Source organism: Pristis pectinata, chromosome 5 (assembly GCF_009764475.1).
Source record: "Pristis pectinata isolate sPriPec2 chromosome 5, sPriPec2.1.pri, whole genome shotgun sequence".
Classification (NCBI taxonomy): domain Eukaryota; kingdom Metazoa; phylum Chordata; class Chondrichthyes; order Rhinopristiformes; family Pristidae; genus Pristis; species Pristis pectinata.
Window position 1 is genome coordinate 35,325,052 of NC_067409.1, and position 13,244 is coordinate 35,338,295.

Below are 13,244 nucleotides of genomic sequence, written 5' to 3' on the forward strand. Positions count from 1 at the left end.
AAGATTTCTTAATGCACTCTGATCTAAATTTATTCATGGACAAAAACACAATCACTGGAAGCTTGACATGGTGACAATACCACGTTGACTGTTTCTACAACAGAAACGCTTAACATTTAAGTTACTAGGGCCATTGTTTTTCCAAATAGTTTCAAACAAACCTTTAACATGCAGAGTGCTTTGTACTGTAACAAAGTACAAATGCTACAATTTGTGTAATACCAGAAAATGCAGGATATGCATCATCTTCGAATCATGGAATTATACATCATGGAAACAGTCCCTTTGGCCCACTGAGTGCATGCTGATCATCTCATGAAATTATTTTAATTTCGGGTGTAGATGCACAGTTTTATTGAAAAGCAGCTCAGAGCAGATTATTGAGTTGGTCCTCTCAGAGCTGCACTGAGAATACAAACTGGCAGCAATGTACTGAGAGTCTAGTCCTAGGAAACTGGTTCCTATGCAGTAAATGGCAAAATCTAATGGATAATACAGAGACCAGTAAAATCTCGTAGATATGTGCTTGTAAATGAATTGGCTATTGTATATTGCCCTACGGTAGGTGAGTATTAAAAGAATTAGGGGGAGTTGATGGGCATTTGAGAGAGAATGGGTTGTAGGGAATACATAAGGGAATGGGATGAGAATGCTCTGAAAGCTGCCGTAGACCCGATGGTCTGAATAGCCTCCCTCTTGTGTTGTGTGAGAAATATGGCTTCAAAGATCGGGACATTTGTCTTCCAATAAAGCATACGTCAAAAGGTTCACTGAAGTCCACTAGAAGTCTAGAGGGGTGTTCAAGGGGGTGGCAAAACACTGTATAGTAACTGTAAAGCTGTTAAAAAGATGTAACACAGGGTTTGAGTGCAGATGTACAATCTAGCTTTACGACCTTAAAGGATTCTCAAGCCAATGTGAACTTAAAGTCAGGCCACATTTCAAGATTTTCTGGAAATAAAGGTGGGAGGCAAGAATTCTCTTTGCTCTCTCATTAGCATGGTTCCACTTCAGAGGAAAGCCCCGGAGATCCCAGAGCTATATTAAAGGAGGAAAGACCTGCCAGATCTGGATTATTATTTTGTCTCATGTTATTCATAGAACAATCAGTTCCTGTGTACACAAACTAAAAAGATTTCCCCTTTAAGGATCTGCAAACAAATTATGTGTTTCATTTTTCATAAATGCTGATTTCATGGGGGATACACAGCCAGCTGCAAAACCGAATGCAAGGAATGACTGTGTGGGTGTGCAGGCAGAGAGATAATTAAATATCTAAAGTCAAAGAGAAATCCAGACTGATTACTTTTTATTAAAAGTTCCCTCCATTTTTCACCAAACAAAATAATAGGCTCCTGGGGTTTTTTTCCATTAATGTTGTAATTTATGTTTTTTTGCCACCATTGATGATATTAGATGGAAGCTCCTACACTGTAAGTCCACTTCAGTAATATTAATTATGAGGACAGACCCTGTGTATAAAATTTACAGTGTAGTGTGATATTAAACTGCTGTATAATTCCTGACCTTACTGGCTTCGGGGGGAAACAATGCTGGATTCCAAGTCCACAGTCCGGCTTCTCAGTTGTGCATTAATCTGGATCACCCCTCTGTTTTGTTCAGTTAATTTATTCTTACATTATTTCTTCTAATAATTGATATTACCAGTGTGACTTGGCAGGTATAAGAGAACCAAGCTGCTCTCACAGAACAAAAATACATATACAGGGAGGCAGAGCATGGAATTGGAATGTCTGAAACCTGCACCACACATGCGCATGGTTTCTTGCTGAGAGCACAGGATTGGGGAATTACTCAGTTAGATTTTACACAGTTGTCTTCATGTTAGCTTGAAACAACATTTTCTTAAAGAAATTTATAACTTTGTTATTATTTGTTTCTGGAAAGAGCAGAGATTATACAGAAGATATTTTAGTTATATTAATTATATTTAATCTTTTCACCTTGTTAGCAGTACATTAGGTATGGTGATGACACAGTGGACTATTAATACAGAAGGATGAACTAACTGCCCAGAGACCTGATTTCAAATTACACCTTGGCAGCTGTGGAATTTATATTCAGTTAATAATCTAGAATTTGGAAACAATAACAACTATTCTTATTAATGGTGACAGCAAAAATTACTGGATTGTTGAAAAATTCCATCTGATTCACCTTCAGGGGAGGAAATCTGCTAATCCTAACAAGTCAGGCCTGTATGTGACTCCAGTCCCACCCCGTCTCATTGACTCTTAAATGATCTTTGAAATGGCCTAGCAAGCCACTCAGTTCAAGTGCAGCAGATGCTGTCCTTGCAGATCCCAGAGAAGGAATAAAAAATAATTCCACTTGCTGTTCTGTGTTTTAACACAAAAGCTTGATGAATGGGAAGAAGTTAATTCTTACTTCATGCCTTATCTTCAACATTGTTTTTCACTGTTCGCAATTTTCTCTATTGTCTACCAGGAACTTCTCTGTTTTTTTAACTTTTTCCTTCTTGCTTTAGCTATATGATGGACCCAGTACCCAGTCTCATTTTATTGGCACTTTCTGCGGGAATACTTTGCCTCCATCAGGAAGAACATCTGGTACCAGTCTGCACGTGGCATTTCATTCAGAGTCTAGTTTATCAGGCAATGGATTCCAGATGTTGTGGTTCCAGAATGGTAAGATTACATATAATGCTGGAGCATTTGCTTAAATTTTCTGTCTGGTCTTGATGCCAGCTCTTTCCTTTCATCTCATGAGGCACCCTGCTTTACTGCTTCACCAGTCAATGTAGATCTGTCATTTCTCCAGATTTTCTGACATCAAATTCATTAAGTTTAATTTGGCTGTCACAGTTGCCAAACTCCTAGTTAATGTTACTATTTACCAATTATACATTCCTGCTTTTGCTACAAAATGGCCAGGTCTGAATTGTTCTTCAAGCCTTTGTTGCTTTTCAAAACCAGCTGAATTCTGCCTCCGGGACTCTCTGTCAGCTTTTTATGTAGTCTCTGTTTTAGCAGCAGTTCATCGTCCTTCCCATTTCTACCCTCAAGTAGTCCAAAAAGAGTGTCCAAATTTTAACTGTAAGATGCTAAGTAACTTATTGGGTGAGCCAACATTGAATGAAGTGCAGAGGCTCAATAGAAGTGACATACGTTTATGAAACAGCCTGGAAATAACTTGCAGAACTGCTCATTAGAGGGTCTGTATCAACACGTCAGTCCTCCTTCGCATGAGAAACGGCTCAGTCATTTCTCTGGAGATTTTCTGGTAATCTGATGTTAGCTTTCACAGGAATGTTTTCAATTATAGTGAATGCATGGAAAATCTCTTCCTGCTCATCTACACCACCAAGTGGTTGAAGAAATCACAATTCTATCTTGGAGGAAGATGGAAAATAGGAGTAGGATTTGGCTATTTGCCACTTCAAGCCTGCTTTGCCAATCAATACAATCATGGCTGATTACCTACCTCAATTTTCCTATTCTCTCTCCAAGTCCCTATGTGCCACAGATGGAGCTCTGAAGATTAAGGGCCCAATATTTATGATGAGGCAAGAAGACTGCAGAGAACCATGGCAACATGGACAAAACCTGATGAGATCCAGGATCCTGAATTCCAACTTGCAAACTGTTTGGTTTATGAACAGTTCAGAGGATTCTAACCTGGGGAGGACCTGTATTAGGGGAAAAGAGTTTATAGAAAGAGCAGCTATTTTTTTATGCACACCAAAATCAACAATTTTTTTTATCATGACCTCCCTGTTAGTGCAGTTTAAAATTATTTCCTGATCTGGAAATTTAAAAGTAAGATTCAATTGCAATACAAAATATGTCAAATTGAATTTTGTCTTCATTTGAATCAGTATATTGTGTTTTATGGTTTTGAAAACTTCTGGAAATCACAATGATGTGGGCACAATGAATCATTGGAAAATCATGCGCTCCCACATCAGGCTGTTTGCAAGTCCACTGTAGTTTCGAGGCTGCCACACCCAGTAGTCTCTAGGAAGTAATAAAGCGTGACTTTAGACAGTGCCTGCAAAATATCAGTGATTTGACTCATTTGCTTAGCCTTGGGAGAGCACAGCATTTAGGAAAAAAAACAGAAAATTAGAATACAGATGTAGAATATGATCATATTAGCTAAAGTGCTACATTTGGGGTTATCGGAAAGTTGCAGTACTGTCTTTATCCTTTATTATAATTAATTTGTATGATTAAAATTATGGAAATTATTGGACTGTTTCAACATGGGGCAGACTGCTGAGAAGGAGTGGGAATGGAATTCAAACCAACTGCATTTTTCAGCAGTCAGACCTCTTTTGTGTATTTGTCGGTGAGTAGTTTAGGTAGAACAGCAAAACAAACACAGTACCGCAACACATCAATCACCAACATGTTGCTCACACAACAGATTAGAATTTGAATGTGAACATTTGCCTTCATAATTTGTTTTAGTTGTTGCAGCTAACTATGGTCCTGCACAATAAAAACTTGTTTTTCAGTGCAGACGCCAAGTATCTGTTTCCACAGTTCCACAGATCACTATTAGTTTACTTGGAATAAGGAAAAAATCTATTATCAAATGTTAAATTTTTGGTACTCGTTGAAATAATGAATCTTTACTTTCTTGGTTTGCTTATTGCTTTGGTACAGAGTAACAAGTTCTTTGAAACATATTGGTATCTTTATTTCATGGTAATTCTGTTTGTTATTTGATCTCCTAGTAACCAGCGAGGAGCAGACATTATTGCAGACTTGTTGTGAGGGGCTTGGAGGGTTTTACCAAGTGGAAAGAAATATGTAACTTCAGTCGTTTCTGAGTTGATAGTCATTTCCTTGTCTGGTAAAAACCAGCTCCTTCACTGTGTCATGAGAAATGAAATTGAAGTAAGCTTTTCATGGCAACAGTACTCACCACATAGTCCTCACTACACAGCTTTGATCATTATGTTACTGTCTGGAATTACCAAGTTTTAAACATCACCAAATTTATTTGCTTTTTCTATTAAAAATCTAATTCTTCATTGGGCTGATTACATTTGATATGAGGTAGTTGCAAAAGCTTCTGGTGAATATTCTGGTGTCAGGCACTCACTGCCACTTTAGTACTCTTATGCAGTGATTAAACATCCAAGGCTAGTTACTCTCAGTTTATATTGTTCATGAGAAAGAACGGATAAGTGTGTGTGCAGGTGTTAATGCTGAAATAACATTCATGGGTTCCAAAATTTCCTGAGACATGGGAGCTTCCTGAGTTTTATTTCTGTTTACGTTTCCTGCTGTTCTGAGTGAAATGAATATTTTTTAAACTGTTGTGGCTAGAGAGCATTATGGACTACAACACCCATTTGTCTTAAATTCCAGATATTGTGACCACACAATAGATAACCCTCTATTGAATATTTGCTGAGAGATCTTTTAGAGACACTATTTTCTTTTGTCTCACTGTTTGTGCCTCTGAATTGATACTGATTTTTTACAAATTGGGAATATCATGTGACTTTTAGTAGACCATACAGGTGGACCCTAATTCCAACCAGTTTGAAAACTCTAAGTTACTGATGATTAGGATTAAAGTTAAACCTATATGATGGGAATTTGGGACTAGGATTAATTTTTGATGGTGTTGGAAACTGCCTTTTCTGGAAATATAATTTCTGTAAAAATCAGCATGACCATGCATGAAATTATCTGCACCTTGCTTTACAACATAGTTTTAGGGTTTGTTTTTTTAATAAACTTTGTAACTGTCAAGGTGAGCTATTTTCTTGATGGAAACTCCTTTTCCTGAGCCTGGTCTGAAGATTGCTTGGTCAGCAATATTAGTTGGATGAAAAGTGAAGCTGTCTGTACTCTTTCTAAACAATGGGATAAAGAGTATAGTCTCAGCAAAGCAATGGCTCAAGCTTTCTTTTCTAACAACAGAGTTCCTATTTCTGAAGGGTTGGGTATTTTCATTCACATGATCTTTCAGTTGAGAATTGGGTGGTTTCCAAGGTTTCCGGGTGTTTCACTCTGCCACATGATCCATAGTAACTGCCACTCCAAACTTTCTAGGTGTGTAGGTTGAGACTTCATCAATATAGTTCAATTACTTTGAATGTCCCAATTCATTTTGTTTTATCATGTAAGTTTTCCAGTTGAGCAATGCTTTGAATTGTGCTGCTAAAAACGTAACAGAATGCCATTTTACCAAGTGAATACCTTCTTGAAAAAATGTTTGCTAATATCCTTCTGTTTAAGCAAGCAACACAAATCGATGTATCAAAATGCATTTTGTGGTAATGTTATGATGAAAATGAGCCTTATTCCATTGGCTCCACTTACTCCCCTGGTAAAAATAAACATGATGCTCTCTACCATTAATCAAGGCTTGCCAATCTGTTTCATCTACTATTTTCCTGCTTTGTTCAGCTAATGATCAGGATTATGAATCAGGCTCCTACATATGGGTTTGTCAATAATGAGGAGTCAAGTAATTATGTTCTTTCATTATCACTAAAAATTGTTTTGAAATAAAATTGTGTTATAAGTGCATTCAGAAGACTTGTATTCAACTAAGCACTGTTCTCTAATCTTAAAAAGTGATACATTATAAAGCTATTTTCATTATCAGGGAGAGAAATGGCCACACAGTATCTTTACAGTGCTGATGGTATGCACTGATTATATCATAATGCTGGGTATCTGACAATTAAAAGAAAAGCTTTTTATCACTTGTTTTTGTTTTGTAGAAGGACTGTTACCTTTAAAACATTGCTTATCTATCTTATAATGTTTTTAAAGTGAACCAGAAAAAAAAATCTATCAGTAGAATGATTTGGACAAGCATTAGCAAAGATTCCACAAAGATTCAGAGCAGGAAAATGAGTCATTAGAAAACATGAAAGGAAATTACAACCTCCTGTGCTGACATCTACTGGAAATAGTTCCCTTTATTCACATATATCTGATGAAATAACTCTAAAAATAAGGGTGTCAAGATACTTTTCAAACTGCTGATTATGACTAGAACCAGCCACAAAAGCCAACCAGATATCATCTGTTAGTTTTGTTTATTCTATTTGTTAGTTCTATGTGTGTCTTGGGTATGTTAAAGTGAATTTCCTGAATGACTTTCCATTCCCCCAATGTGTCATCACATTATGTACATCATGCAGTTCAGTGCTCCTTATCCTCACACCAGACACAGAGCTTCATCATATTGCAGACTGCTATTCAATCTGCACTTGAGCCATGACAACAGATCAGAGGATAGCTACTGGGCAACAAGGTCACACACTGCTATCTAGGCTCTTGACTCCTGTGTGCAATCCCCATCCCAATGAGTAACATGCATGCAGCAAATACCATGCTGCTGAACAAATTGGCACAGTCTAATCATGATTTTGTTGCCAGGACCACCCAGGAGCAGCCCCACAATACCCATCAGAGCAGGTATCAATATCCATGATGGTCTCCTATGTATTGTGCTACCCTGGCACTAGCAATGCAATGAGCAGCTGCATTGCAAGAAAAAGAAAGGAAGAAGAGGAGGAGGCAACCCAGACAGCCGTTTGCATGGGTGGGTCTTGTTTTGGTTGGTTGAATAGCTAACAGACAGAGTGGCACCGGTGGTATCAAGAAAGTTGTCATCCAGAGAAAGGGTATCAGGCTTTATCTCCATGGAGACGCTGCCGTTGTTAGGATGGAGTCTCAGTAAATTGGAACATAGATGCCTGGACTATTTTGAGATCATACAAGCCCTTTTGAAAGCTAGTATTCAGAATCAAGCTGAGCTTCTATGAGAGCTTGCAAGGCACCAAACTAAGCTTGCACATTACAGATTGGAACTTTCACTGCAGCATCCAGGTGCTGGGTGCTCTGTTTTCACTACAATAGAAGCTGAGGCGTTGTCCAATTGATGCCAATTACTATGTCCCATTCCATAAAGGATAGGCTCAAGGTTGTGTGCAAAGTCCTGAGGAAAATTGGGAGCTGGATGAATCAAGCTACATAGGTTTTCAGGAGCAACAAAAAATCTGCTGAAGGAACTCAGTGGGTCAAGCAGCATCTGTGAGGGAGAAAGGAATTGTCAACATTTCTGGCTGAAACCCTGCATCAGGACTCAAAGGACTGAAGGCTTGTGCCTCCATAAGTTTTCAGTCAGGTCTGCCAGTGCATCAATTATTTAATTGCACAGCTTTTTGGATGTCACTTCATTAAGGTACTCTACAACAGAATGTCAACACTTTCTTTTGGATGCTGACTTCTGTGGTAACCTCTCTCCAGGCCCTGGCTCAAGGCCAGACATGCCTGGTGTCTCACCTTGTGCAGATTCCTTTTTTCTATACATATGAAATCTTCTTCTATTGCCTGACTTGGTTTCAGTCCTTGACTGTCTGAAAGGAGAAGGACACCAGGATAAGATGTGTGAGAGTAGGAAATCTGGAAGTGCTGGTTTATTGAATCTGCACTCTTTAAATTAGACACAGTGCATTAAGTGGTGAAGTTGGTGGAAGATGACATCTTACGGAAGATTCACTGACCTTGATCATGTATTAAGGAAGGTCATTGAATTTCTCAATAAGGTCACCCCTCAGCCTCTATTTCAATGTCTCTCGGGTATAATTTGTGGCACTGTGCTGTACAAAAATCTCTTCTCATCTCAACTACTTGGCGTTTCCTCCACCAAGGCCTCCATTTCAGTATTGTAAGCAATGGAGCCTACTTTCCTTAAAAAAAAATGCTGGAAATACTCAACAGATGTGCATCCATGGGAAGAGAAACAGAGTCAATGTTTCAGGTCCAAGGCCCTTCATCAGATTCATAGTTTCATCGAGCTGTACAGCATAGAAGCAAGCCCTTTGGTCTATATCGTCCATGCCATCCAAGATGCCTATTTCAGCTAATTCCATTTGGCTGCATTTGTCCCTTATCCCCTTAAACTTTTCCTATCCATGTAACTGTCCAAATGTCTTTTAAACATTATAATTGTACCTGTCTCTACCAGCTCTTCTGGCAACTCATTCCATGTACCCACCACCCTCTCTGGAAAAACTTGTCCCTCAGGTCCCCTTTAAATCTTTCCTCTCTCTCCTTAAACCTATGCTCTTTTTCCCAGAGTAGGGGAATCTTAGACTCCCCTACCCTGAGAAAAATACTGTGACTATCTACCCTATCTTTCCCTTCATAATTTTATAAACCTCCTTAAGGTTACCGCTCAGCCCTTCCGCTCCAGGGAAAACAGTCCCAGTCTATCCAATCTCTCCTTATAACTCAAGCCCTCCAGCCCAGAACTGAAAAGGGGACAAAAGCAAGGGAGGGTATGGGAGGGGGATGTCTCTGACAGGGTAAAACCAGAGGTGACCATGGGGATAAACTGTAAACAAGATTATCTAGTCAGTGAGTGAATGGGAGCAATTGGAGAGTGGGAACTTAGACAAAAGAATGTAGGAGTTGTGAAATACAGCAGGAGGACATGCTCAAAATTTCAAGAGAAAGCAATAATAAACATTCTAATGGACAGTCATTGTTGCTTCTCTGATTGTGCAATTAGAGAAGCAAAAGAAAAAGTTGTTCAGTAACAGTAGATAAGTGATGGAATTGACTGTTAGAGGCCCCACAAGATTTTGACAGCATAGCTATGATGGGCCAAATGGCTTCCTTCCAGGCTGTAATTATCCATGATTTTATAAATGCTGTAACAAGGGAGCCAAATTTTGGCTTGCAGATTTGCATCTCCTAAATTCATAAGAAAAGTTTTAGCCCTGATTTGCATTGCCACTGGATCAGCTGAGCATCTACTGACTGTTGCTTCCCGGCCCACTGTATACAAACTGCAGTTAGGTCCAGATGATGTCACTGGGACCAATATTTGCAATTTAAAAGTGACTCCTTGTCTTGGGATGTGTTGTCTTACTACCAAGCGGGTAGAAATTGGAACAGATTATTTAACAGAATGAATAAAATTGAATTATTTAATTTTTCAGTATGTTTTTAAATACCACTCTCCTCAAAGAAGTACATTACTTCATTCCACCAAGCAAGTAATCCTTGCACATATCTTATCATTCATTCCTTTCTGTAGCGGCAATGGCTCTGTGTGGAACGACAAGTCCATTTCTCTCTCCTGGTGGAGGATGAGGGGAAAGAAAATTAAAAAAACAATAGCACTGGAACTCCATGGCAGCTCAAATGGTCCCTCAAATTCACTCTGTCACCACTTTGAGCAAGTGATTATTTTCATAAATTGGCTCATTTCTTGCAGTGTGCAGAGTACCCATTGACAAGCCTCTATGCTTTGTCCATTTACTTTCAGGATGCGGTGGAGAATTGCATGGACCTAAAGGAGGATTCAGCAGCCCTGGCTATCCCAACAGATATCCAAGTAACCAGGAGTGTCTCTGGTTCATTCAGGGGGATTCTGGCAGCTGTATTGAATTGACCATCCATGACTTTGATGTGGAATATCAAACATGCAATTTCAATGTACTGGAGGTATAGGCTGTGAATCTAAGAAATCTATTTTCTGCAATTACATACCATGCTCCTCCTTTAAGGTGCCCTTTGTGTTAACTTTGGATAGCTTCCCTCTGTCAATAAAAAAAATTTACTGTGAACTCCAGTTAAACCAATTTCACCAAAGTTGTGGGTTACTCGATGTATCCAGAGATATTATTAGTCCAGAGTATCTGGACTAATAATTCACAGATACAAGTTCAAATCCCACCACAGCAGCTAGGGAAGATAAATTCAAGTAAGTAAGTAAAATCTGGAACTAAAAAAGATGCTTTTATCAGTCTTGGTGATTGTGAAATTACCAAATCGTCATAAAATCCAATTTGGTTCATTAATGGCCTTTGGGAAAGGAAATCTGTTGTGCTTACCTTGTCTGGTCTATACATGACTACAGACCAACCAAGGTGGTTGATGCTTAACTGCCCAAACAATTTAGGGGGAAATTGGAGATTGTCAACACATGCTGGGTTCACCAGTAACATCCAAATCTTGTGAACAAATAAATAAAAATACAAAATTCAATCATTCTTTTTTTATAATTTAGGACCCATCGATTCTTGCCTACTGCATCATATTGTGTTTTGCAAGTGCGGTCCTAAATCAATTACTGTATCTCTTATAGTTTTTCTATGTTACCCGACTGCCTCTGGTGGCAGTTCTTACATGAGCAGTGGAAGTGAAAGAGAAATGAAATAGCAGTGCTACTTCCTGGGAAATCAGAAACTGATGGTGTTTTCCAAGGATGTTAAAGAGGTAACTGGGATCATCCAAAAGACAGTCTTTGAAGATGAAGAGATATGATAGAACTGAGTTAAAGTGCAACCTCCCCAACATGCCTCTCCATGATCCCTCCACCCCCACAGCACCAACCATTGTGGCGCTGGTTGTCTTTGTTTCTGTCTACAAATGTTCACCCTTGTGTACAATTGTTCTGTCTACATCAGTCCAGAAACATAGATTGCACATTTTTGATCTATTTAGACTCCCCTCTCCCAAGCAGCATAAAATGAAAGGCAAAATAGTAAATTTTTTTAAGAACTGCAAATACTGAAAAAAAAGTTTTCAAGGATAAAATAAGACTGGTCTGATTTCACTAAAAGCGTTCAGGAAGAAACTAGATCTTGTCGTTCTAATTTTTACTTTGTTCTTTCAGTACAAGCAGCTTGCTGTGTTTGGTGCTTTATGGCTTCAGAGTAGTTCATTTCTTTATTTTTCTGTGATGGACACAAGTTACATTTTTACTCAAAGTATTTTTTCCACTATCATTTGCCAGGCCTATAAAAGAGACAAAGTATTGCTCAGAAGTTTGGAATGCTGACTTTAACATTAAAATCAATGGAACTAATAAAGCAGAAGGGAGTAGAAGCCAGACTAAATCCACAGGCTTTATGCAAATATCCTTGGGCCTAAGCTTTAAATAATACCCATTCATTTAAACACTGAATCTCTTCATTTCACTTCTTTGAATGGATGCACATATAGATTATCTGTCTAGCAACAAGAGTAGCCGAGAAGTAGTTGGAAATTAACTACACAGTACAAAAATATGGTGCTGCCCTGTTTAATTTGTTTAGCATGTATTTGTTTTGAGAACAGAAACTAGTTTTACATCATTTTCCTTGTTCTGTAGCAATCAAATAGGAGACAAAGACAAAAGAGACTGCAGATGCTGGAATCTGGAACAAAAGTACAATGCTGAAAGAGTTCACATGCAGGGTCTTGACCCAACACATTGTCTCATACCTTTTGCCTCCACAGATGCTGCTTGACCCGCTGAGTTCTGCCAGCATTCTATTTTTTACTATCAGATGTATGTTGCAACAGTCACCGAGAATTTCCTGGTATCAAATGCATCTCTTGTATTGTTCAGGTATATGGTGGTCCAGACATTACTTCAGTACGATTGGTCCAACTGTGCAGTACCCACCCACCAAGCAACCCACTGGTGGTCTCCAGCACAGGAAATGATATCACTGTTCGATTTAAGACAAGTTCAAATGGCAATGGAAGGGGTTTCAATGCCACCTGGCAACAGAGGGCAGGAGGTGAGTTAAAATAAGGAGGTGAGCCATTCACTGAGTTGGAGCTATTAAGTTTTAATTGCTAGTCAACAGTAAACTTGTATTTACACCATTGATTTGGTGTTGGTGCAGTGATTGTTTCTGTGCACTGCTCAGTGTGATTATGTTTTAATATTAATAAAGAATGGCATATTTCTAGCATTGGGTTTGACTTGAGCAAGAAATGAGGCAAAAGGAGTTTTCATGAAGAAGGAAATTTCACACCACCTCAGTAGAGAACCCCCTGAATGTTGATGACTGGGGACTTGACAATTGTAATACCATTGATATCAATGGTAGGTGATTAGACTCTCCCTTGTTGTAGGTGATCATTGACTGTTAATTGTGGCACCAATGTAACCTGTCACGTACCAGCCCATGCCCAAATATTGTCTCGGATGGACTACACACAGGCATTAAATGCATCATTTCCCTAAGCAATGTGAGTGGAATTGGAATTAGTCCAATCGTCAGCAAACGTCCCACTCTTGTCCTTAGGAAGAAAGGAATGTCATTACGGAAGCAGCTGAAGATGATTGGGCCTAGGACACTGCCCTAAGAAAATCCTGCAGTGATATCCTGAATGATTGATTTTCAACAATCACACATCTTTGTGTGAAGTATAACTCCAACCACTCAACTGCTTTCCCTTTGATGTCCACTGACTTCAGTTTTACCAGGACTC

At 38.9% G+C, this 13,244-nt stretch overlaps 1 protein-coding gene across 1 annotated transcript in view; it reads left to right on the forward strand.

Annotated features, from left to right (window-relative positions):
• Positions 1-13,244, forward strand: part of cubn (cubilin (intrinsic factor-cobalamin receptor)) — a 264,528-nt gene that overhangs the window by 71,201 nt on the left and 180,083 nt on the right. The window contains 3 exon segments of the mRNA XM_052016186.1: positions 2,510-2,669; positions 10,300-10,478; positions 12,370-12,544. Coding sequence (XP_051872146.1) covers positions 2,510-2,669; positions 10,300-10,478; positions 12,370-12,544 — 514 coding nt within the window.